The sequence below is a fragment of the Pseudophryne corroboree genome, chromosome 7 (genome assembly GCF_028390025.1).
Source record: "Pseudophryne corroboree isolate aPseCor3 chromosome 7, aPseCor3.hap2, whole genome shotgun sequence".
In the NCBI taxonomy this organism is placed as follows: Eukaryota; Metazoa; Chordata; class Amphibia; order Anura; family Myobatrachidae; genus Pseudophryne; species Pseudophryne corroboree.
This window is the reverse complement of record NC_086450.1, coordinates 144,747,689-144,774,638: the sequence shown is the minus strand read 5'-3', so window position 1 is coordinate 144,774,638 and position 26,950 is coordinate 144,747,689. Positions and strand designations below refer to the sequence as shown.

The 26,950-nt window shown below is 45.8% G+C and overlaps 1 protein-coding gene across 1 annotated transcript; it reads right to left on the bottom strand.

The window, feature by feature from the left end:
- Positions 1 to 328: 328 nt before the first annotated feature.
- KLHL41 (kelch like family member 41) lies at positions 329 to 26,737 on the bottom strand. Its single transcript, XM_063933710.1, has 6 exons — positions 25,555 to 26,737; positions 23,468 to 23,625; positions 23,281 to 23,388; positions 6,362 to 6,547; positions 5,373 to 5,519; positions 329 to 587 (listed from the first exon to the last, which is right to left on the bottom strand). Exons 1-6 carry the CDS (start codon positions 26,644 to 26,646, stop codon positions 476 to 478), a joined length of 1,803 nt encoding a protein of 600 aa, XP_063789780.1. The 5' UTR covers positions 26,647 to 26,737; the 3' UTR covers positions 329 to 475.
- Between the last annotated feature and the right edge of the window lie 213 nt (positions 26,738 to 26,950).

The window sequence follows — 26,950 nt, the reverse complement described above, 5'->3', positions numbered from 1 at the left end:
TTTTCCAATGGCTTACTTCTCCACTTTTATCACTACTTAGTAGATCACCCCCTACGTCCCAGCAAGGTAGCACATCCCATTATAAGTAGCTAGGGTGTGCATTCCAGGCCCCACCCAATATATTGTTTTTGTCTCATCCACATTTCATGTGGCTCTGCACAATTTTTTATGCTAGATAAGGCTCAATTAATGCGTCTTATCAGTATAGGGCCTGTATTATACCTGCATACAGGAAGGTGATGCACAATTAGTTTATTTCCCATACACAATTTGTACCTACAAATATAAACTGAGTTAGATAAATAATACTCTACTCCTTTCCACAGCATTTGTTTTGATGTGATTAAACGTCAAAGTTCAAAACCTTTATTCATTTAACTATAAATTTCTGTACAACCTATTGTTTATTAATAGAACAGCAGTAGCAAACAACAATTATTTAATCAGTTGTAAAATGAAAAACCATGTTGCATTATTACAGCTTTGTGAGCTTAAAAAGATTAAGGCGTGATTCAAGGCAGGTGGCTCCAGAGGCGTAACGTATTTCCTTCAGCATTCCGCTCCATTCCTTCTTGTCATCTTCAAACCTAAGGAGTAAACAGAGAAATGGATTTGGGGATTGACAACATTCTGCAAATGTGCATTGTGTTTATTACACAGGGTGGCGGCCATTTTGTGGGCTGAATCAGTGTCTTAGAATGCGGCTCATCAGCAGCAGCAGCAGTAACCAGTGTCCTGACTGAGAACACTGGGGCAGATGTATTAAACAGTGTGACGGGGGAGTGGTATCAGCCCATGTTACGTGCGCTGATACCTCTTTCCCCCCACATGTATAAAAGTGGGGGTGTGTGTAATGACAGGGGAGCCGCTATCTTTATCGAAAGTGCCACTGACTGTTCCATCATCTGCAGTTGTCGATTACAACAGCTGCAGTGGTCGTTGCCCTATCACCACAGCAGGGGCAATTCTGGCCCTGGCTGCTAGCTTCGGGCTGCACTGGAGATCTTGCAATGCTAGCGGGATCTCACGCATGCCCACTGGAGCCGGCCAGGAGGAAAGACACCAGCTGTGTGGTGTCTAGCAAGGATCACTGGAGGGGGAGTTTTCACTCTCCCGCTTCGACGAGATGTTAATACAGCTTGTCGCTACTGCTTCCTGCTTCACCTGGGTAAAGAGGCGAAGCAGGAAGCGCTATACCTGCATGATCCATGTGGGAATAATAATTCTCCCCCACTCTGAAGCACAGTGATGTCATTGTTTTGTAGTAAACTGATTCTCACTCTCACAAATACTGATTCAGCAAACAAAATGGCACCGCATGAATGGTAGTTACATCTAATATGTAAAACACAATTACATTCAATATGCAAAGCAATATATAGAATTTATTTATGAGAGTAAATTTATCATGTATGTCAGTTTCCCAAACTCAGTCATGACAATCCAGGTTTTAAGGATATCCATACTTGAGTCCAGATGGTTAAATCAAATTGACTGAGGTACTAATTAAGTCACGTGCTCAAGCATGGATATCCTTAAAACCTGGACTGTCATGGTGGAGTTTGGGAAATTCTGATACACGTGAAAAGTAAAGTTGCATGTAATTATTTTGATAACAAAAAACAATAATTTAACAAAATAATCTGAAATATGGTCACACTGCAATGCCTATGAAACTCCTATTAGAAAAGTTACAAATACTGAATCTATTTATACCCTCTTCTATTTAAAGTTTATACATCTTTGATCAGGAGAAACGCAATACAGTGGCGCTATTCCTGATAAACTATTACAGCTAACTATGTACAATGGTGGAGCTAGGCGTTCTTGTCTGTGGAGAGTAAAATATGACATGGGGGGCGATATTCAATTGTCCCCGCTGATCACGCCCATTAGAGTCAGGTTTAGGTGCGCAAAGCACCTAAACCCGACTAAACTAATGGACGCGAGTGTGAAAAGTTCCATTTGGGCGCTCAAACGAGTTTCTTTACGCGCATTCAACTCGGCACCCCCGGGGTAGCAAGCTGAAATGAACTTTTCGTGTCTGTCGGCAGCAACAATTGTATAGCTGCCGTTGGGCACTTGCGGAGCGGGGACCCGTGATAAGATTTGAACACCGTCCATTGTCTTGTGAAAAAGCATTGACCTACAGTGATTATTACTGTTAAATGTTTTTATCTGCATATACTGTAGAAATCTGTAAAAATACAAGGCACAATTTTGTTACAACAATAAAATGTCAAGGTAATGTTATTCCCATTATTGACTAGAATCACTGTAGACTTGAGTCAAGCTACTGTAGGTACACACTATACAATTACTGGATCAATTTACCAATAATCGTGTGCCCTGACTGTTTCATTGCAGTGTGTGTGAACCATCATTTTGCCAATAAACCAGAGAACTCATAGCCGCAAACACTCTACTGCAATTATTGATTGGTCGGCCAAAACAGAAAATTTTGGCATCAATCTCCTGCTGTTGTGCACGCATTCTCTATAATCTGACCATAATTCCCATGATTATCCGTGCCTAAAACAGCCTCCTTTGTGGGTGGACATGTGTATTCAGTGTGGTCTGGCAGAAATTCGGTCACTTTTTATTTAAAAAAAAAAATATCGCTTAGTGTGTAGCTCAAATATTGGGGGCTTCGATTTGCTGAAAATTCCCTAGGTTGTCAGGATGACCAAAAAAAAAAATCAGTGCCTAGTTTTAGAGCTAGGAGCAAAATAAAAAAAGGCACAAACAAGGAGCAGTGCAAGGGGTGTAAATACATTTATTTTTTTGCACGCAGGGAAAATATTGGGCAGCTTTATGTTAGACTTAAATTCATAATTTAGCCCAGTGGTCTCCAACCTTAATTAGGGTGTGAGCTACTTTCGGAAAATAAAACCTCTGAAGGAGCTACCCCCTCCCCCCAATGCGCGTGCGTTCCTCCGAAAGTGGGTGTGGCCTCACAACTACAAGTAATGCCCTCCCCGCGTAGTGCCAGATACACAAACAATGTCCCTCAGCAGTGCCAGATATACAAATAATGCCCCCCAGCAGTGCCAGATACACAAATAATGCCCCCCAGCAGTGCCAGATACAATTCCCCCCGCAGCGCCAGATAAAATGCCCCCCCCCACCCCCCCGCCGTGACCGATACAGTGCCCCCACACAGTGCTAACCCTTGCTGGCTTCTACTGCCGCCGGTGCTGCTCCTCCTGTATGAGGGATGGAAGGGGAGGAGAGCGCAGCGCGCGCCTCTCCTGTGAAGTCCGGAGAGCGGCTGCGGGGAGGGTGACAGAGTCCTCAGCGGCGGTGGGCATTTAAGATATGGTGCCGGTAAGTGAGCCAATCAAAACTCGCGGTCCGGCAGCCAATCAGGTGCCTCCACTGCCGGTCCACGAGCTCCGATTGGCTGACGGCCGGCACCATATTAAAAATGAAGGGAGGAGGAGTGCCAGTGACTGCGCAAGCCCGTGCGCTCTGTGAGCTACCAAAAAATACTACAGCGAGCTACTGGTAGCTCACGAGCTACGGGTTGGAGATCACTGATTTAGCTAATACCCATTTTCCACTGACTTCTAAATCCCAGGTTTACCCAGGATTTTAGCCAGTGTAAACGCAAGCTACCCGGGACTAACTCCCGGAAATTGTCAGGTTGATAGACCGGGCAATTTACCGGGTTGCTGTGGAAAAGGGTTATTAGACACACATCCCACAATTGAGATCTGCCCCATCTGCCCTGCAACTTGGTTTTATCAAGGAGCAAAAAGCTCTTTTATTTGATTTGCTCATGACTACTTTCTTTCCACACAAGCTGTACAGAGCAGCTAGGTCTCGCTTTATGACATCTGCGTCTCCATTCAATCACAGCCGGACTCGGGCTACAGTTGTCAGTTAATAAGTGATAATGCTAATTACACAGGGTTGGGTATGGCTTACCGACGTCGGTATGCTGGCCGTAGAATGACGTGGGGGCGAGCACAACAAAGACCCTTGCAGGGTCACTACGCTTGCCACAGGTTCTATTCCCACTCTATGGGTGTCGTGGACAGCCATGAGTGGGAATAGTCCCTGCTATATGGCATGCTAACTGTCGGGATTCAGAGGGGGCGGGATGTAGGGGTCAGTATTGTGACCGGCGGTCTCCTGACCGCGGGTCACATGACTGCATCCCATTACACAGTATAATAACAAGTTCCACCTACAACACTGAGGGAAGTCAACGTTCAAAAAATAACTAACTGGGCTTTGTGTGCAACATTTTAGCCGTACAAAGTATGTCTATTTCACCTTCTAAAGGTCAGATTTATAAATAAATTTAAATGATAAAGAATTTGGATAATGGTGTCCCTTTAAAATCAATCACATATTTAGATTTAGGACTGTCTCTGGAGCAATAATTATATTTATAATTGATATAGTTCCAGAAAGGCATTGGGCATCCTTTGCCGGTGGCCAGGATCCCAGGCGGTCAGCATACTGATGCCGGGATCCCAGCCGCCAGAATGCCGGCAGGGGGGCGAGCACAACGAAGCCCCTTGCGGGCCCAGTGGCTCGCTATGCTCGCCACAGGTTCTATTCCCACTCTATGGGTGTCGTGGACACCCACGAGTGGGAATAGCCCGATAACCGGGATTTAGGCTGGCGGTATTGCGAGTTTTCGGGATCCCGGCGTCGCTTTGCTGAACGCCGGGATTCCGGGCACCGGTAAAGTGACCATGTCCCCCACAAAGAAGGTTTTTAGATCCAGGTTCTCTTCCTTATAGAGACAGGTGCCTGAACCAGAGACCAGGTAATAACATCACAGGACAAGCAGATGAAATCCTTTTGTATGTTGTTTTGTGCTAATTAAAAGGCAACTGATAGATGGAAACATTGGGGGTGATTCAGACCTGATCGTAGATGTACTAAATTTAGCACATCTACGATCAGCTTCCCTGACATGTGGGGGGACGTCCAGCACAGGGCAAGTCCGCCCCGCATGTCAGGCCCTACCCTGTCGCACAAGTACAAAAGCATTGCTTTTGTACTGTAGGAGTAGCTCCCAGCCAGCGCAGCTCCTGTGTGCTGGCAGGGAGCTACTCGTCACAGCGGATTTGTGTGACGTGCCGCAGCCCGCCCCCCCAATGGTCCGGGCACACCTGCGTTGCCCGGACCGCGCCCCCTAAACGGCGGCCAAACGCCACCGGCCCGTAGCCTCCCGCCCAGCGACTGCCTCTGCCTGTCAATCAGGCAGAGGCGATCACAGGGCTAAGACAGCCGTCGGCTGTCTGCCATGCGTCGGCACCCTGCGGCGCATGCGCACTTCAGACCTGATTAGGTCTGAATAAGCCGCATTTTTTTGCAGATATGTATATGATTATCAAATCAGCTGAACTTACTTCCAGACATCCGTGACCTCTGAAGGTGCGAACTCCTGTGATTCTAGCTGAACCATTGCGAATCCTCCAATAGCGTACAGTGACCCTGCTAAACTGACCATGTTGATGGAGCTTCTTTCCTGGGGGAATTCCTGGATTGTTTCCCATCTGAAAATAAATGAAAAGGAGATATAGAATATTTACATCTCATTAATGCTTTATTTAACTAAAGATGAAAGCCTAACTACCTTTACTATTACATTTGTTCTACAGTATGACCTGTTTCCTTCAGTGGCTATCTTATTCCCTGGATTCTCCTGGCATCACGGACTGGTATAATCTTCATGGGTGACTGATAATTGGCCCTCAGGGGGCATTTCAGTTATTTAATGGGTGCCCATAATTGCATTTTCTCATAATTTTAGACAGGGCGGTAAGCAATTTTTTGGGGCACATTGTTTTATTGCACTGATCGCTTCAAGAAGTGCCAGGGATAACCACTAAACATGACTAAAGTACTGGGCGAGATACGAAAAGTGCTGTTTGGGCCTCCAAATGGGACACTTCGCACAGTCCGACCTGCTACCTCGGGAGGATGCGAACAGAAATTATAATAACACGACCGTCTGCAGAAACAATTGAATAGCTGCCGGCAGGTGCACTCAGGTGCAATAACAATTGAATCACCCCCTCAAAGCTCAGTTTTAATTCCATACTTCACATGAATCCTTAATTATTTTAAAATGAATGTCTCCAGTTGGGCCCAGTGTACTGACATCATAGCTGGATCAAGCATTAAGCAACGTAGGCCCAGGCGCAGGATTTAATGGGCACCGAGGGGCCTGGTTTACCCTAATGCATATTTATGTTTCGGGATTTATTTATTTTTTTTAAATACATGGAAGCTCAAAGAAGAAAGCTGCTTAGGGTCCTATGGGGTCGTTATCGAACTCTGACATAACTTCCTGAAGATGCGCCCATACGCCGACATGGGCCTCGCCCATACTTACTTGTTGCTGGTAATATCATAAGCTTCCACTGATGCGGTTAAACCTTCATCTGTGACACCACCGACAATAAAGATCTTCTCCTTATGAACAGCAACACCAAACATGGAGCGGGCTGTCCTCATCGGAGGAAGGTCTTTCCAGTCTCCTTTCTTGGGATTGAATACAAACATTCTGCCAGTACATTTCCTAAAGGGAGAGAAACAAAAGATCCACAAATATTGTTACATGTGTTCAAAGCACTTAAACAAAGGAATGATATCACATTGCGCTCAGGTCTAGTCACCATATTCTGATTATTATTCCTTCTCTTATTAGGTCTATAAGATCAAAAAGAAAAGAAAAAACAAAATAGCATAGACCGGCGTGGTATTCAGAACACCCCCAGGTGCATATAAAGGGTGAAATAGCAAATCCAGATAAAATTTCAGATGAAAACGCATCATCCTCCTCTATTTGTAAGGGTGTGAATCATTAGATCTGTACTAAAATTGTCTACAGTCAATAGGTCGACCTGCAAAGGTCGGCATGGAAATGGTCAACACAGAAAAAGGTTGACACAATTTTTTATGGTGTTTTGTCACTTTTCTGCCACAAAAAAATCAAGTTAGCGCACCATGTTTTGGGCATGGTGCCTCGCTCCGCTACCGCTGTAGTACAGTATATTGTGTACAGTATATACACAAAATAAGCTGTTAAATGCATATCAATCCACCCCTGAGGTGAGCCATTTTTCTAGATCCACTCTAGTTCCTTCGATCCACATCCACTCACATAGAGGATAGGGAAAAAGATAATAGAGGGTAAAATACCTTCTGTAAAAGGATCTACGCTCTTTATTACAAGTTGTATTTACATTGCACTAAAAAATTCTTCACATATAACAGTCTCACAACTTTGCAATAGATAGCTGTGTACCAGACAACAGAGTATATAGTGGGGTTTAGGGCATATGGAAATGCGGGAAAAACCCAGAAAACATGGTTTTTACAGCATTTTTCTTTTAGTGTATCTTGCCCAGAATCACAGGTGAAATAATTATGGATCTTTTCCAATGTGTCAGTTAATAATGAATACACCTGTTCTCCAACTAGGAAATATAGAAAACATGCACTGTTAGTGTGTTGCAAGGACTAGATTTGAGAAGTACAATAGTTTATATGTACTTTAGCCATAGCAACTAATCAGATTATAAAATAGCATGTACAGTATCATAACAACCAGTCACATAATGAAATAACCCATATGTACTGTATTCATAGCAGCTAGTCAGGTAATTAAATAACACACATGTACTGTATTCATAGCAACCAGTCAGATAATGCAATAACCCAAATGTACTGTACCTATAGCAACCAGCCATTTAATTAAATAGCACATATGTACTGTATCCTAAAAAAAAAAAAAAAAAGCCAAGAAAACACCAAAAGGAAACCACATATATTTAAAAATAAAAAATGTTGTACTGTGTGACCTACAGTAAGTAGATAACAATATTTTGGGTATATTTATAAAGTGCGGGTTTATTGAAATGAAAATGTTGCCTATAGCAACCAAACAAATTTTACTTATCACTTATCAAGCACCTTCTAGAAGATAATAGCTGGAATCTGTCTGGCTGCTATGGGCAAAATCTCCACTTCTATAAACCAGCACTATAGTAAATATACCCCTTAGTTTTTGTATATTATTGCTGTTATCATGTTACTACTGTTTACTACATTGCAGTCTATGGTTATTGTTACTAGATCCTTCAATATATATTTTAAAGAGAATATTTTGGGCACACAAAATAACTAGTGGTTTGTGCTAGTGCAGAAGCCTTCCAGACAGTAGCAGTCGCATTAGAGTCTGTGGTTCCAAGTTCCAAGCCTTGGACAGGTGCAGTAAACCAAGAAATGTCTGACAGACCTCACCAGGTTGTTCCTCAGAGTGACAGATCATCTGTGCTTTCACCTCAAAATAGCAGAAGCTGTAAACTGCGCAGGAGCAGAACTAGGAGATGCTTCAGCCTTAATTTCATATGCCACATCTAGATGCTGCTAGAGAAGGGGGTGTGGCTATAGGTAACTTGCTACCCTAGCTCATGATCTGGATACGTTGGGCCTGATTCCGTGCCGTACACAAGTTCAAATGCAGCCATATCTAGCAATTTTCATCAAATTGAAAATCGCTAGATTTTCACAGTTCTGTGCAGGCGCCTCTGGTCCTGCGGCTGCAATCCCAGACCCTTCCTGCAGCCCAGACATATTTAAGGGAAATTCTATCAGGATCACCCTCTCTCGGCGCAGGAGGAAGTATAGGACTGTCTCATTGTACTACAAAATAAAATAACATTTCTCTAGCATCCATAAGGGATATTGGGGAAACTAGTATGATGGGGTATAGACGAGGTCCAAAGGAGCCAGTGCACTTTAAATTTCTTCAACTGGGTGTGCTGGCTCCTCCCCTCTATGCCCCCTTCCACAGTCAGTTTAGAAAAAAGTGCCCTCAGGAGAGGATGCACATCTCTGCAGCTCCAGAGAGTTTTCTTCAATTTCATTTAAAACTTTTATTTTTTTTCGGGTATGCTGTCTGGGCAACAGCATACCTGCGCCGTGGGAGTTAGGGGGAGTGGTCACCGGCCTTGCGAGGTGCACAGCCGCTTCCCTACTGCAGGACCACCGTCTTGAAGGGCTGCTTGTTCAGCGGGGCACTGCGCCTTGGCTGTCACAGCCGCAGCACGCCGCACACTCCTAACGCTGCCTGAAGGTGACATTGGTGGTGAGTACACACCGGGGACCCCACTAGTGGGGTCCCCGGTTCAAATTGCGGCTGACCACAAGCGCGGCGTATGGGACCCTCTCTGGGGGGTCCCGCTAGGATCCCCCCGTGTGTACACTGGCACAAAAAATTGCTTAACTAAGCACTTGTGTGAGGTTTTAAGCTTATTTGGAGACTTTGCCAGTATAAATAATATGTACAGCTCTGGTGTCATTGGTGGGGGCGGAGCTTCCTCAGAGCGGGACCAGCTGCGTTTTGGCGCCTTCCTCTGCTTACAGCAGCCATCAAGAGCACACACTCAGCGCTTCCTGCCTCACAGACACGCTGAAAACTGGTACAGGGTGTAGCTAAGGGAGAGCCGCTTGTGTACACTATTCTGAGCCTATTTAGGACTGCATTTATTAGTGTTACTGTGAACACAGAGCTGACAGTCTCACTGGGGCTGTGCAGCTCAGGGTGTGCTGGTATTTCTCCCTCTCTCTGTGTCTCCTCTCACATACAGTAGGGCAGGCTTGCATTATAACTGTCTGTGTGTTTATGTTTTTGTACTTACTGTGAAATATGGGTAAGCACAAGCTATGCAGTATCTGCCACACTAGATTCTCTCCATTATCTAGTGGCTCTGTTTCCTGTGAGCAATGTAGTCAATCTTCACAGATCAGTGAAGAGGTTGGGGGAGAGGGTACACAGCCCCACTGGTTAGGGTCTCTTAAGACTATGATGTCAGCTATGTCATCCCATTTTAATGCTAATGTGCAAAAAAACTCAGCTACTGCAACAAGCTGTTGCAGATTTAGCTGCTAGGGCTGATGCACAGCCCCCCTCTCTCATGCAGGTCCCCAGAAGCGTGGTTTACCTGCTCTGCTCTCTGATACAGATGATGATATCCAGGATGATGGAGATGACCTGGATCCCATTAGTGGGGATCCCGATTCTACTCAGGGTATTGAACCCCTCATTTTGGATATAAGGGACCTGTTATAGCTCCCTCTAGAGGATGCTGCTTCACAACAGTCGTTTGTCTTTCTACAAAACAAGTCACTTTCCCTGAATCTCCAGAGTTAGATGACTTATTCAAACAGGCCTGGAAAAATCCAGACAAAAAATTCCAAGTGTCCAAAACGTTTTTGCGCACTTTCCCATTTGCACCTCAAGGTAGAAAATTGTAGGAGGAACCCCCTGGGGTGGATGTCTCAGTCTCTCACCTGTCTAATAAGGTGGTGCTGCCTGCCCTGGGCTCCTTTACTATGAAGGACCCTGGGGATAGAAAGATAGAGACTACCCGGCCTAAAATTTATATACACTGCAGCCGGCCTTTCACAAAGACCGGTCATTGCGGGTTGCTGGATGACCCATGCCATTCTTTCTTGGGCCACGCAAATTCAGGGGGGCCTCTTGGGATATTTGCCATTAGTTACCATGGTTACTCTCCTGAAACACATTCAGGACACTGCCCGTGTCCTCTATGATTCTCTCAAGGAAATGAGGAACATAAATGCTCGGACGTCAGCCATGGCGGTGTTGGCACGCAGGGCCTTGTGGTTGCGTCAGTGGATTGCGGACTCAGAATCCAAACGTAATGTGGAGTCCCTCCCCTTTTCAGGGGAATGGCTTTTTGCGGTTGAGTTGGATGCCTTGATTTCCAGGGTTACTGCCGGGAAATCCACATTCCTTCCCTCTGGGGCGCCGCCGGCGAGACGTTCCTCTCCGGGCCCGTCTGTCCAGTCCTTTCGGTCTTGCACATTTCGATCAAAGTCCAGAGGTGCCTCCAATGCGGCTAGAGGCACCAGAGGTAAGTCCAGTTCTGCTTCCACAAAAGCCTCAGCATGAAGGTGCCCACCCACTCCAAGGGGATCTCGAGGTGGGAGCTCGACTGCGTCACTTCAGCTGTATCTGCGAGACCTCCTGCCAGGATACCTGGGTCTGGGAGCTCGTTTCTCAAGGCTACAGGCTGGAGTTCGACAGTACTCGGAGGGCGTGGTGCGCGGATCTTCTGGACATGTCCATTGAAGACCCTTGGCCTCTACCACTCAGAAGAGATCTACTTCAACAAGGACCGTTCATCTACCCAGACTTACGGCGTCTTCGTTTGACAGCATGGAGGTTGAGCAGAACATTCTAGATCACAGGGGCCTTTCCAAGAAGGTTCTTGCAACCATGGTTCAGGCCAGGAAACCTGTGATGTCAAAACACTATCATCATATCTGGAGGAGATATGTCTTTTGGTGCGAGGAATGCACGTATCCGCCTGCAGTGTTTCACTTGGGACGTTTCCAACATTTCCTGCAGGCTGGTGTGGATAAGGGCTTATGTTTGGGTTCCATTAAGGTCCAGATTTCAGCTCTCTCCATTTTTTTTCAGAAGAAATTGGCAGTGTTGTCAGAAGTTCAGACCTTCTTGCAAGGAGTACACCACATACAACCTCCCTTTCTGCTGCCTACGGCACCCTGGGATCTGGATGTAGTGCTGAAATTTCTACAGTCCTCCTGGTTTGAACCTCAGATGACGGTAGAAGACAAGTACCTCACATGAAAGACGGTGATGTTACTGGCCCTGGTTTCTGCTCGACGTTTTTCAGAATTGGGGGCTTTATTGTGTAAAAGTCCGTACTTGGGCCCTCATTCCGAGTTGGTCGCTCGCTAGCTGCTTTTAGCAGCATTGCACACGCTAAGCCACCGCCCTCTGGGAGTGTATCTTAGCTTAGCAGAATTGCGAACGAAAGATTACCAGAATTGCGATTAGAAATTTTTTAGCAGTTTTTGATTTTGAGTAGCTCCAGACTTACTCCTACACTGCGATCAGTTCAGTCAGTTTCGTTCCTGGTTTGACGTCACAAACACACCCAGCGTTCGCCCAGGCACTCCCCCGTTTCTTCAGACACTCCCGCATTTTCCCCAGAAATGCCAGCGTTTTTCCGCACACTCCCATAAAACGGCAAGTATCCGCCCAGAAACACCCACTTCCTGTCAATCACACTCCGATCACCAGAACGATGAAAAATCCTTGTTAGGCCGTGAGTAAAATACCAAACTTTTGTGCTAATTTACTTGGCGCAGGCGCACTGCGAACATTGCGCTTGCGTAGTTTGCGACTTATCGCTCCGTAGCGACAAAAAATAACGAGAGAACAACTCGGAATGACCTCCGTGGTCTTTTACGAGGACAGAGCGGAGCTCTTGACTAGACAGCTTTTCCTGCCGAAGGTTGTCTCCGCGTTCCATTTGAATCAACCTATTGTGGTTCCATCCAGTTCTGACGTTTCTGCTCCTCCGGAGGCATTGGATGCTGTGAGTGCCTTGAAGATATATGTGAAGCGTACAGCTCGGGTCAGAAAGACGGATTCCTTGTTTGTGCTCTATGATGCGCAGAAAAAGGGTTGCCCTGCTTCAAAGTACTCCATTGCTCGTTGGATTAGGCTTACGATCCAACAGGCCTATGTGTCGTCAGCCTTACCTGTTCCTAAGTCTCTAAAGGCCCACTGTACTAGATCAGTAGGCTCTTCCTGGACGGCTGCCCGTGGAATCTCGGCCTTGCAACTATGCCAAGTTGCTACCTGGTCGGGTAAGAACACATTGTGAAATTCTAAAAAGTTTGATACCCTGGCCAAAGAGGATACCCAGTTTGGGCAGGCGGTGCTGCAGTAGTCTCTGCACGTTCCCGCCCGATCTGTAAGCTTTGGGACGTACCCATCGTACTAGTTTCCCCCAATATCCCTTATGGATGCTAGAGAAAATAGAATTTTAATACCTACTGGTAAATCCTTTTCTCGTAGTCCATAAGGTATTTTGGGCGCCCGCCTCAGTGCGTTGACTTTTCTGCAGGTTGTTGTTCTATAGTTACCTGTTCAGCTGTTGCTGTTGTTGCTACCAGCCATTGCTGGTTGTTATATGTTTGTGGTGTGCTGGTGTGTAAATCTCACCACCCTTTGTTATCATGTTCCTTCTCTCATATATGTCCTTTCACCTTCGGGCATGTTTTTACCTATAACTGCCTGTGGGAGGGGGCATATAGGGGAGGAGCCAGCACACCCAGTGAAGAAATTTAAAGTGCACTGGCTCCTTTGGACCCTGTCTATACCCCATCGTACTATTTTCTCCCAATATCACTTATGGACTACGAGAAAAGGATTTACCGGTAGGTATTAAAATCCTATTTATACAAAAGGCTTATTCTTGTAACAAGTTCCTTTTCAGCTCCCTCAAACTCTTAGGGGGTATTTATCAAAGCATGGAGAGAGATACAGTGGAGAGATATAAAAGCACTATCCAGTCAGCTTCTAACCTTCATTTTACAGGATGTGTTTGAAAAATGATATGTAGGAACGGATTGGTTATTGCTTAATTTCTCTCCACTTTATTTTTCTGGATGCTTCTAATGCACTGGACCATGGCTGTAACTAGGGGGGGCTAAGGGGTCACGTGCCCCGGGTGCTGGGTTTGAGGGGGCGCCAAGAACCATGTCCAGCTCCCTCGACCAGCTGCTACTCTACTACTCCCGCCCGCCGCGATCTCCCGTAGTCATTAAATAGTTATGGAGCCACGCATTGCGCTGTCATGTTAACAGCGCAGTCACAGTCTCGTGCCGCTGCACATCAGCACCTGTCACCTCCCGCATATCCATCAGCGCGCCTCCCGCCAGAGCCTCCCTCTCACTGTCTGCGCGGCAAAGCTTCTCTCTCCCTGACCGCCCGCCAGAGCCTCCCTCTCGTTGACAACCCGCCAGAGCCTCCTTCTCCCTGTCCACCCGGCAAAGCCTCCCTCTGCCTAACAGTCTGGCAACCTTTACTGCCAATCCACCTGCCTGGCTGCCTTTCCAGCGCCTTCCTGTACAGCAGACAGCCAGTGGCATGCAGCATCTGTAGAGAAGAGGGAGAAGACAGCCAGCAACAAAATCATCTCATCTCTCATCTCCCAGGCAGCTGAGGCAAGTGGGCAATGTGAGGGGGGAGGCCGGGCAGGAGTACAGTATATGTGTTATATATCTATCTATCTCTATCTATTTTTTTTTATGAAGCATATACTGTGTGTATATTACTGGCGGTCTAAAGGATGTCTGTAATATTTTGTCTCTCTCTCCCCTCTTCCATTTCTTGCCTCTCTCCCCCCTCTCCCCCTCTCTTTCCTGTGGGGGGTTACTACTGTGCAGTGTATTGAGAATAAACTTGCACCACTGTGTGGCGTAGTTTTAATTTTTTTTATTTATTGTTATTTCTTATGTATTTTATTTTATTATTTATTTATTTTTTATTTATTTTTTGGGTCGGGGTCGCTAAATTACTGCCTTGCCCCGGGTGCCGAAAATCCTAGTTTCGGCCCTGACTGGACATCCACATGCTTTCCCATAAAACCGGATGCATTGGTGAAAAGTGGGTGATATCACAAAAGAGCGCTTGTACTGGTATACATACGATATCCCGGCAGACGGTACGTCGGCTGTCACTATACCGACAGCGGCATCCCGTCTGTCGGAATCCCGGCAGCGAGTCCTCTCGTTGGCTCGCTTTGCCCGCCAAGCATTGGGCCCGGTGGCTCACTTCACTCGCCACAGGTTATATTCCCACTCGGTTGGTGGCGTGGATCCACCAACCGACTAGGAATAACCCGCGTTTGTTAGGATTCCAACCGGCGCCATATCACCGGCTGTCGGGATTCCGGCATTGGTCTCCTGAACGCCGGGATCCAGACAGCCAGGATATTAACTGCATCCCCTTGTGATTGTACAAATGAGTTTTGTTAATGTTAGTGCGAAATGCAAACTGCATTCAGCACTAGAACAGAAAACGAAAGAAAAAATAATGGCACATAAATTGCTTGCAGAAAAGTCATTTCTCTGACGTCCTAAGTGGATGCTGGGACTCCGTAAGGACCATGGGAAATAGCGGCTCCGCAGGAGACTGGGCACAACTAAAAAGAAAGCTTTTGGTCTAACTGGTGTGCACTGGCTCCTCCCTCTATGACCCTCCTCCAGACCTCAGAATCTTGTGCCCGGCTGAGCTGGATGCACACTAGGGGCTCTCCTGAGCTCCTAGAAAAGAAAGTATATTTTAGGTTTTTTATTTTGAGTGAGATCTGCTGGCAACAGACTCACTGCTACGAGGGACTAAGGGGAGAAGAAGCGAACCTACCTGCTTGCAGCTAGCTTGGGCTTCTTACGCTACTGGACACCATTAGCTCCAGAGGGATCGAACACAGGACCCGACCTCGATCGTCCGGTCCCGGAGCCGCGCCGCCGTCCCCCTTACAGAGCCAGAAGCATGAAGATGGTCCGGAAAATCGGCGGCAGAAGACTTCGGTCTTCAACAAGGTAGTGCACAGCACTGCAGCTGTACGCCATTGCTCCTCATGCACACCTCACACTCCGGTCACTGATGGGTGCAGGGCGCTGGGGGTGATAAATACCCCTGCCAGAATCCATAAAAAAGCGGGAGAAAAGTCCGCCAAAAAAGGGGCGGGGCTATCTCCCTCAGCACACTGGCGCCAATTTTCCCTCACAGCTCCGCTGGAAGGATCGCTCCCTGGCTCTCCCCTGCAGTTTCAAGCTACAAAAGGGTTAAAAAAAAAGAGAGGGGGGGGGCACTAAATTTAGGCGCAGCAAAATTATATATATATATATATATATATATATATATGCAGCTATAAGTGAAAACACTCAGTTATAGTGTTAATCCCTGTGTATATAGCGCTCTGGTGTGTGCTGGCATACTCTCTCTCTGTCTCCCCAAAGGGCTTTGTGGGGTCCTGTCCTCTGTCAGAGCATTCCCGGTGTGTGTGCGGTGTGTCGGTACGGCTGTGTCAACATGTTTGATGAGGAGGCTTATGTGGAGGCGGAGCAGATGCCTATAAATATGATGTCACCCCCTGCGGGGCCGACACCTGAGTGGATGGTTATGTGGAAGGAATTACGTGACAGTGTCGACTCCTTACATAAAAGGTTTGACGACATACCAAATATGGGACAGCCGGCTTCTCAGCCTGTGCCTGCCCAGGCGTCTCAAAAGCCATCAGGGGCTCTAAAACGCCCGCTACCTCAGATGGCAGACACAGATGTCGACACGGATACTGACTCCAGTGTCGACGACGATGAGACTAATGTAACTTCCAATAGGGCCACACGTTACATGATTGAGGCTATGAAAAATGTGTTGCACATTTCTGATGTTACCCCAGGTACCACAAAAAAGGGTATTATGTTTGGAGAGAAAAAACTACCAGTAGTTTTTCCTCCATCTGAGGAGTTAAATGAAGTGTGTGAAGAAGCGTGGGCTTCCCCCGATAAGAAACTGGTAATTTCTAAAAGGTTACTAATGACGTACCCTTTCCCGCCAGAGGATAGGTCACGTTGGGAAACTTCCCCTAGGGTGGATAAAGCGCTCACACGCTTGTCAAAGAAGGTGGCACTACCGTCTCCGGATACGGCCGCCCTAAAGGAGCCTGCTGATAGAAAGCAGGAGGCTATCCTGAAGTCTGTATATACACACACAGGTATTATACTGAGACCAGCTATTGCTTCAGCATGGATGTGCAGTGCTGCAGCTGCGTGGTCAGATTCCCTGTCGGAAAATATTGATACCCTAGACAGGGACACTATATTGCTAACCGTAGAGCATATTAAAGACGCAGTCTTATACATGAGAGATGCACAGAGGGATATTTGCCGGCTGGCATCTAAAATAAGTGCAATGTCCATTTCTGCCAGGAGAGGGTTATGGACTCGGCAGTGGACAGGTGATGCAGATTTTAAAAGGCACATGGAAGTTTTGCCTTATAAAGGTGAGGAGTTGTTCGGGGATGGTCTCTCGGACCTCGTTTCCACAGCAACAGCTGGGAAGTCTGCATTTTTACCCCATGTTCCCTCACAGCCAAAGAAAGCACCGTATTATCAGGTACAGTCCTTTCGGCCCCATAAGGGCAAGCGGGTTAAAGGCGCGTCCTTTCTGCCCAGAGACAGAGGTAGAGGGAAAAAGCTGCAGCATACAGCCAGTTCCCAGGAGCAAAAGTCCTCCCCCGCTTCCTCCAAGTCCACCGCATGACGCTGGGGCTCCACAGGCGGAGCCAGGTACGGTGGGGGCCCGTCTCAAATTTCAGCAATCAGTGGGCTCGCTCACGGGTGGATCCCTGGATCCTTCAAGTAGTATCTCAGGGGTACAAGCTGGAATTCGAGACGTCTCCCCCCCGCCGTTTCCTCAAATCTGCCTTGCCAACAACTCCCTCAGGCAGGGAGGCAGTGCTAGAGGCAATTCACAAGCTGTATTCCCAGCAGGTGATAGTCAAGGTGCCCCTACTTCAACAAGGACGGGGTTACTATTCCACAATGTTTGTGGTACCGAAACCGGACGGTTCGGTGAGACCCATTTTAAATTTGAAATCCTTGAACACATATATAAAAAAATTCAAGTTCAAGATTGAATCGCTCAGGGCGGTTATTGCAAGCCTGGACGAGGGGGATTACATGGTATCACTGGACATCAAGGATGCTTACCTGTATGTCCCCATTTACCATCCTCACCAGGAGTACCTCAGATTTGTGGTACAGGATTGTCATTACCAATTCCAGACGTTGCCGTTTGGTCTATCCACGGCTCCGAGGGTCTTTACCAAGGTAATGGCCGAAATGATGATACTCCTTCGAAAGAAGGGAGTTTTAATTATCCCGTACTTGGACGATCTCCTGATAAAGGCGAGGTCCAGGGAGCAGTTGTTGGTCGGGGAAGCACTATCTCGGGAGGTGCTACAACAGCACGGCTGGATTCTAAATATTCCAAAGTCACAGCTGGTCCCTACGACACGTCTACTGTTCCTGGGGATGGTTCTGGACACAGAACAGAAAAAAGTGTTTCTCCCGGAGGAGAAGGCCAAGGAGCTGTCATCTCTAGTCAGAGGCCTCCTAAAACCAAAACAGGTTTCGGTGCATCACTGCACGCGGATCCTGGGAAAGATGGTAGCTTCCTACGAAGCAATTCCATTCGGCAGGTTCCATGCAAGAACCTTTCAGTGGGACCTGTTGGACAAGTGGTCCGGATCGCATCTTCAGATGCATCAGCTGATAACCCTGTCTCCAAGGACCAGGGTGTCTCTGCTGTGGTGGCTGCAAAGCGCTCATCTTCAAGAGGGCCACAGATTCGGCATACAGGACTGGGTCCTGGTGACCACGGATGCCAGCCTTCGAAGCTGGGGGGCAGTCACACAGGGAAGAAACTTCCAAGGACTATGGTCAAGTCAGGAGACTTCCCTACACATAAATATTCTGGAACTGAGGGCCATTTTCAATGCCCTAAGTCAGGCAAAACCCCTGCTTCAAAACCAGCCGGTACTGATCCAGTCAGACATCACGGCAGTCGCCCATGTAAACCGACAGGGCGGCACGAGAAGCAGGACGGCGATGGCAGAAGCCACAAGGATTCTCCAATGGGCGGAAAATCACATGTTAGCACTGTCAGCAGTGTTTATTCCGGGAGTGGACAACTGGGAAGCAGACTTCCTCAGCAGGCACGACCTCCACCCGGGAGAGTGGGGACTTCATCCAGAAGTCTTCCAACTGATTGTAAACCGTTGGGAAAGGCCACAGGTGGACATGATGGCGTCCCGCCTAAACAAAAAGCTAGAAAGATATTGCGCCAGGTCAAGAGACCCTCAGGCGATAGCTGTGGACGCTCTAGTGACAGCGTGGGTGTACCGGTCGGTTTATGTGTTCCCTCCTCTTCCTCTCATACCAAAGGTACTGAGGATAATAAGGAGAAGAGGAGTAAGAACTATACTCATTGTTCCGGATTGGCCAAGAAGAGCTTGGTACCCGGAACTTCAAGTAATGATCTCAGAGGACCCATGGCCTCTGCCGCTCAGACAGGACCTGCTGCAGCAGGGGCCCTGTCTGTTCCAAGACTTACCGCGGCTGCGTTTGACGGCATGGCGGTTTAACACCGGATCCTGAAGGAAAAGGGCATTCCGGAGGAAGTCATTCCTACGCTGATTAAAGCTAGGAAAGAAGTGACCGCAAACCATTATCACCGCATTTGGCGAAAATATGTTGCTTGGTGTGAGGCCAGGAAGGCCCCAACGGAGGAATTTCAGCTGGGCCGTTTTCTGCACTTCCTACAGTCAGGGGTGACTATGGGCCTCAAATTGGGTTCCATTAAGGTCCAGATTTCGGCTCTATCGATTTTCTTCCAGAGAGAACTGGCTTCACTACCTGAAGTTCAGACTTTTGTTAAGGGAGTGCTGCATATTCAGCCCCCTTTTGTGCCTCCAGTGGCACCTTGGGATCTCAACGTGGTGTTGGATTTCCTAAAGTCACATTGGTTTGAGCCACTTAAAACCGTGGAATTGAAATATCTCACGTGGAAAGTGGTCATGTTGTTTGCCTTGGCTTCGGCCAGGCGTGTGTCAGAATTGGCGGCTTTGTCATGTAAAAGCCCTTATCTGATTTTCCATATGGATAGGGCAGAATTGAGGACTCGTCCCCAATTTCTCCCTAAGGTGGTATCAGCCTTTCATCTGAACCAACCTATCGTGGTGCCTGCGGCTACTAAAGACTTGGAGGCTTCCAAGTTGTTGGACGTAGTCAGGGCCTTGAAAATTTATGTTTCCAGGACAGCTGGAGTCAGAAAGACTGACTCGCTATTTATCCTGTATGCGCCCAACAAGTTGGGTGCACCTGCTTCAAAGCAGACTATTGCTCGCTGGATCTGTAGTACGATTCAGCTTGCACATTCTGCGGCTGGACTGCCGCATCCTAAATCAGTGAAAGCCCATTCCACGAGGAAGGTGGGCTCTTCTTGGGCGGCTGCCCGAGGGGTCTCGGCTCTACAACTTTGCCGAGCAGCTACTTGGTCGGGGTCAAACACATTTGCTAAATTCTACAAGTTTGACACCCTGGCTGAGGAGGACCTAGAGTTTGCCCATTCGGTGCTGCAGAGTCATCCGCACTCTCCCGCCCGTTTGGGAGCTTTGGTATAATCCCCATGGTCCTTACGGAGTCCCAGCATCCACTTAGGACGTCAGAGAAAATAAGAATTTACTCACAGGTAATTCTATTTCTCGTAGTCCGTAGTGGATGCTGGGCGCCCATCCCAAGTGCGGATTGTCTGCAATACTTGTATATAGTTATTGTTTAACTAAAGGGTTATGGTTGAGCCATCTGTTGAGAGGCTCAGTTGTTGTCATACTGTTAACTGGGTATTGTATCACGAGTTATACGGTGTGATTGGTGTGGCTGGTATGAGTCTTACCCGGGATTCAAAATCCTTCCTTATTGTGTCAGCTCTTCCGGGCACAGTATCCTAACTGAAGTCTGGAGGAGGGTCATAGAGGGAGGAGCCAGTGCACACCAGTTAGACCAAAAGCTTTCTTTTAGTTGTGCCCAGTCTCCTGCGGAGCCGCTATTCCCCATGGTCCTTACGGAGTCCCAGCATCCACTACGGACTACGAGAAATAGAATTACCGGTGAGTAAATTCTTATTTTTTGTATACGACACTAGTTACATAACCGAGGCCCAGGTTTATCAAGCCTTGGAGAGTGATAAATTGCACAGTGATAAAATACCAACCAATCAGCTCCTAGCTGTCATTTTTGAAACACAGCCTGTAACATGGCAGTTATGAGCTGATTGGCTGGTACTTTATCACCGTGCTATTTATCACTCTCCAATGTTTGATAAATCTGGGACATAAACTGTTGCTTCCAGTACAGCCTCTCATTAGTCCACTACAACTTCTCATTAGTCTCATAGTTTATACCACTTGTTAAAGAAACATTTATTATAATATAAAGGGAACATTACCTTCAGAAATTCTATATCAAGCCCACTTCTGCTTGACCAGGTATATTTGTTATCCTTATTGTCTGTCAATAGGACACAGATCAACTGAGAGTATAATGCTCAGAAATAAAATGATCTGTTGTCAGTGATGGCTAACCTTGACACTCCAGCTGTTGTCGAACTATACATCCCAGCATGCCCTGCATCAGTTTTAGCATGGCCAAATAGCAAAACTGTAGGAAGGCATGCTGGGATGTGTAGTTCAACAACAGCTGGAGTGTCAAGATTAGCCATCACTGTCCTATGTACAGGAAAGTAATACAAAGACGTCTGCCTGAACACAAAATAGTCTGAAAGTTGATATTCCATTGTTTTGACTGCCTGACTTAGGGCCTAATTCAGCATGGATCGCTATTCAGGTAAATTGCTGTTGTCTGCGAGTAGAAAGGCGCCGCCCCGACAAAAAGAAAAAACGCCCCATGCAAAATTGTGAATGCGCTGCAGATCGCTATTCATTCGCAGATGCATACTCAACTCCAGGAACATCGAAGAAACTTTGGCGTCTGAGCAAATGTGAGTAGGTCTGAGGCTACCAGTAATCTGCGACTAAGACGGCCTGGAAGTGGTTTGTGCTGATGTCAGACACCCTCCCCAAAAACACCTGGGCACACCTGCGTTTTTTCTGACACACCCAGAAACGCCGGCTTCCTATCAGTCAAACAGCAGCTACATTGTGATTATGATCTGTATGCAACTTCTGTCGCTATTATCCCTTGTGAGTGCGCAATAAGAATGCTACGCATGTGCAGTCATTCGACAATCGCGATTTCTCTGAATAGCGATCCATGCTGAATTAGGCCCACAGAGCCGGCCATAGCCATAGGCAAACTAGGCAATTGCCTAGGGCATTTGATATGTCTAGGGGCATCAGCAGCTTCTGCTGATTAAAATGATATGCGGCATGCCTATATTCTGTGTATCATTTCATATGCAGATACAGCCACAGTCTCACACAGAATATAGGCATGCTGCATATCATTTTAATCAGCAGAAGCTGCTTGTGTATCCTAGCCATATAGCAATGCAAATAAGATGCATTTTCATAAAAAAAAGGTGTCCTATGTTAGCATTGAGGCAATATTTATGAGGACACATCTGTATCCAAGCAAAGGCAGTGTGAGTGCTGTGTGCATGTGAGTTGGTTGGTTGGGCAGTAGTGTTCGGAATATGTGTAAGGAGCATTGTGTGTGTCATGTAAAAATGCATTAATAATGTGCAACATGTGTGTAAGGGGCACTATGTGTGTCATTATGTGTATAAGGGCATTAATAATGTGCGGCATATGTGTAACAGGGTACTACTGTATGTGTGTCATTATGTGTATAGGGGCACTAATAATGTGCAGCAAATGTGTAGGGGGCACTATGTGTGTCATTATGTGTATAAGGGCAATAATAATGTGCGGCATATGTGTAAGGGACATTGGGGCAGATGTATTAACCTGGAGAAGGCATAAGGAAGTGATAAACCAGTGATAAAGCAGTGTTAAGTGCAAGGTGATAATGCACCAGCCAATCAGCTCCTAACTGTTAATTTACATATGGGAGCTGATTGGCTGGTGTGTTTATCACCATGCATTTATCACTGGTTTATGACTTCCTTATGCCTTCTCCAGGTTAATACATCTGCCTCTTTATGTGTAAAAGGGCATTAATAAAGGTTGGCATAATGTGTAAGGCGCATTACGTTTATAAGGACATTAATAATGTATGTCATATGTGTAAGGGGCATTACTGTGTGGAATGTGTGTAAATGCATTACTAATGTGTGACATTATGTGTATAAGGTGCTCTACTATGTGACGTTGCGTATAGAAAGGGCACTACTGTGTCGTCTAATGTGAATAAAAAGCAATATGGTGTGGTGTAATGTAAATAAGGAGCAATTCAGTGTGATGTAATGTGAATAAGGGGCTCTACTGTGAGGAGTAACGTTTATAAGGTAAAGTGATACTACTGTGGGATGTAATATGAATTATGGACACTATCGCATGATCATATGTGAATAAAGTTGCAGTACTGTGTGGCATAATTGGAATTGGAGTTATTGTGTGGCCATGCCTCTTGCCAGCAAAACACACCCCTTTTTGGGCTGTGCGCCAAATGTGCGAACTTTTCCTTTTTAAAATATAGGGGGTACAAGGTCAGAGGCGGAACCAGCGGTGGTGCTAGGGGGCACCAGCCAAAATCTTGCCTAGGGCATCATATTGGTTAGGGCCGGCTCTGTAGGCCCATATCTGTATAGACAGTGAGAATTGTCATTCCTGCACCGTTTAGGAGGTGATAATAAAGGCAGAAATGCACTTGCCAATATACATATTAACACTATACATTCATAACACTTACTTGTCATCTGTTTTGCCTCCAATACAATAGACCAGTCCATTATGTGACACTACAGAATGTCCGTAAACCTTGAGTGGGAGTTTCTTTGCCTCTTTCCAAGTCATTGCTCTGAAAAAGGATAAAGACAGTTAACACTTCGGGAAGATATGTAATTAGTCAGCGGGCTTAGTAACTATATGCAACGTACTTAACATCATAACAGAACACGGTATCCAGTGACTCTTCAGACTGCAGGTCTTTGCCAGCGATGGCATAGATACAATTATCTGCCTCACCCAGGCCAAAAAGACACCTGGCCGATGGTAGAGGTGGCAGCCCAATCCATTCCCCACCAATGCTGTCCAGCTGAAATGCAGAAGATAACAGTCTTGCCAATAAGCATATATTTAATCTTATTAAGTACTGTTTATTATTATTAATATATTTGTTTTATCAGCTTAGCCAACTTTTATAGTCACGTCATACATTTATCAATAGGAGTCTTCTGCTAGCGGGATTCAGTCTTCTGCTAGCGGGATTCACCTTCCTGAGAGATTGGGTTTCAGGGGGAAGGGCTGCTTTCATCTACATACAGTATGTGTGGCCAATTTGAGTCTTTGGAAATAATTTCCACCTTCATGTATTGTGAAGGAAGACTAACTGTGTGGTTGTGTGCTAATGCGGTCACTCAGCCTGTAAGTGGCAGGATCTCTTTAAACCTTTGGTGTCCAAGGTGGTACAAAGACACTGTGTGGTTTAAAAAGAAAGATCAGCTCTTGGGTCAAGCAGCCTGTTCTGTCATTACCATCAGCATAGATGGACAGTAGCTACATGGCTAAGCAGTAATGTGGCACAATATAGAGGCATGCAGATTTTATAATAAAAAGTGTATTCACTGCAAAGCTGGGTGGAAAATGGAAATTATGTATAAAGTATCATATACAATACAGGAAATATATATACAGAAACAAGCACCATTACCTCATAGTCACCGTAGGTGGACATAACACATTTCATTAGGGAGTGCACCCAAGGTTTTCTTTTTCAAGGCTAACATTCATCCATTCATCAATCAATCAATCAATCAATCAATCATTAACCACTAATCTCCATAATAAAACATCCATCTCTAAAATAATGTCCTCCACCAATAAGCAACCTCTCTTCCTTCGTCAAAATGTGTCTTAACCTCCTTCCACTATCATTAATATTCACCATTAAACTCTCACATCATTATTTGCCATTAACCCCTTGCATCATCATACTCCATTAATCCACCCATACTGCTAAGAATATTATCCACCTGAATGTTCCCCTCCTTCACCTGGGCCGTCATACTGCTCCAGAGGGAAACTGGTCATGCATCAGTTCCACTCTGAGTATTTCTGTGTTAAGACTGTACCTGCTTCTGAGTGTTCCAAGAGGAACAAATCATTTTGCTTTAAGCAGGTTTTAAATGTTACCGCACCAGAAGGCCGGACAGCGTACACAGCATTCTGGAGCATCAATCAGATGCCAATGACAGCATTCAGAGCTGAGTTTATAAAAAAAAAGTTAAGAAAGATGTGAAGTCTGATATTGTGTCATTTGGTAACAGTGGCGGCTCCAGGGATGAGGCTGCAGCCAGTCCAAATTTCAAATATGGGAGCCACACCAAATGCCACTCCAAACGCTGCCAAATATCGCCAGCTGGGACTCACTGCCGTTGATGTGGCTCCACTATTTGATTTTTGGATGGCACTGCAGCCCCACCTCTGCAACTGCCACTGATTAGTAATCTATCAGATCCACTCTATCCTCACTATCCCATTCTTTTTGGAAAGGTTATTGCGCCAAAGGATTCAAACCATTTCAATTCAAACTTTTACAATTGGTTTCAAACTTTTACAATTGGTATTAGGGTGTGTATGGGCACACATGGCAGACATTTGGGCTGATGCATATTTGGCCAAAATTGCACCACAAAACACAGGCCCAATATACAAAAAAAATGCAATAGTAATATAAAGCTGCATATATTGTAAGATATGCGGATGTCAACATCTGTACAATATGCAACAAGTTTATACCAGGCATACATGTCACAAACTTAAACCCAGGTTTAGAACCATTTCATTTGTTTCCAAAATTTGCATTTGCTATTAGACCTCAATAAATCTCAAATCATTTTTCTATATAACTGATATAAATCTTTATCTTATGTACTAAGCAGGTACATGTCTATGCCATTCCCCTGGACAGTCCAACAATAAAACCAAGAGACTATTGAGTAAAAAAGAACTGATCACAACATACCTGGAAGAAGTAGGACTGTAATGGCTGATCCTTATTTTCCTCATCCACATACAAACCTCCAATGACATAGACTTGTTTTGATATAGTGACTATGCTGGAATGATTTCTTGGAATCTGCTCAGACAGTGCGACCAAAAAGCATTCATTTTCTAAAGGATCATAAGCTACGGTAGCAGTGTCACTGACCAGGAGGACCAGGTCTTTGACAAACATGCCATGCCTAGGAATGTCATTCAGATATCCAGGAAGTAAGTCTTCATCTCCAACATCGCCATCTACTGCCTTATCCGTGGCTGGCTCAGGCAGTTTGCCTGCAAAGGCATCTTTAATCACCTTAATCTTTTTCTGTATTTCAGGATTACCTTTAATCAGATCATCTTTTTCTACATGATCCTTGAAATATTTTTCAGTCATTAAGCGAAAACGAATGCAGTCAAAGACCTCCACCAGATTTTTGACTTTGTTCTCCTTGTCTGTCCTAACCCACTTCATCACAGCCTCAAACACAATTTCTTCATTTTCTACATTTAAGCTATCACTGGAAATGACAGCAATCAGCTCATGAGGGGCTAGCTGCTGAAAATCATCTTCATTACATATTTGGCTAAATCGATCACATACGTAATCACGTGCGGTGACAGCAAGCCGTGGACAGTCCAGGAGAAGACCCAACCTGAAGATAGCCAGGCAATTCGCAGTTGAGAGTCGTCTCTGAAGATAAGTGACACAAACAGTGAATACAGATGGGATCTGGAAACGACTGGCCAATGCAAAAATATCCTGGACATTCCCATCATCAAGATCAATGTCGGCAGAATATAGGTATTTAAGAATGGATTCCATTACACCTGGCTCTACATTGTCTAACTCCATATTTTTTTTCTTCTCCTCACTTTCATCAGATAAGAAGAACTCCCTGAAGTAAGGACTACAAGCAGCAAGAATGAGCCTGTGACAAGGTAGACTTTTCTCTCCAGCTTTCAGGAAGCAATCAACAAACTTATTTTCATCGAGAAGTTCTTTCAGACCATCCTGAAGAAGGGTAGACTGGTATAGTTGGAGTTCTTCTTTTAATTCCCGTGTGGGATCCATTTTTTCCCCTAGAAGAGCAGAGATGAGGGAGAAAGGAGAAAGGCCGTAGCTGTTGTTAGCTACCAAGTCGAGCAGCAAAAGGGCTGATCTGTGAATTCTGTCTAGCTTAAACTCTGTGCAATTTAAGCTCCCCAGCTAAATATAGGCACAGGCTCTTACAATATGGAATTCAGGTTGGCCAATTTGGAAAGAGGAATTGCTCCTGCAGCTGTCACAGATTGAAAGACACAACTGTAGATTTTGGTTACTAGGGTGGGAGAGCTTTGTAAGAAGTGACCAATGCCAAAGAGAGAATGATGCATGC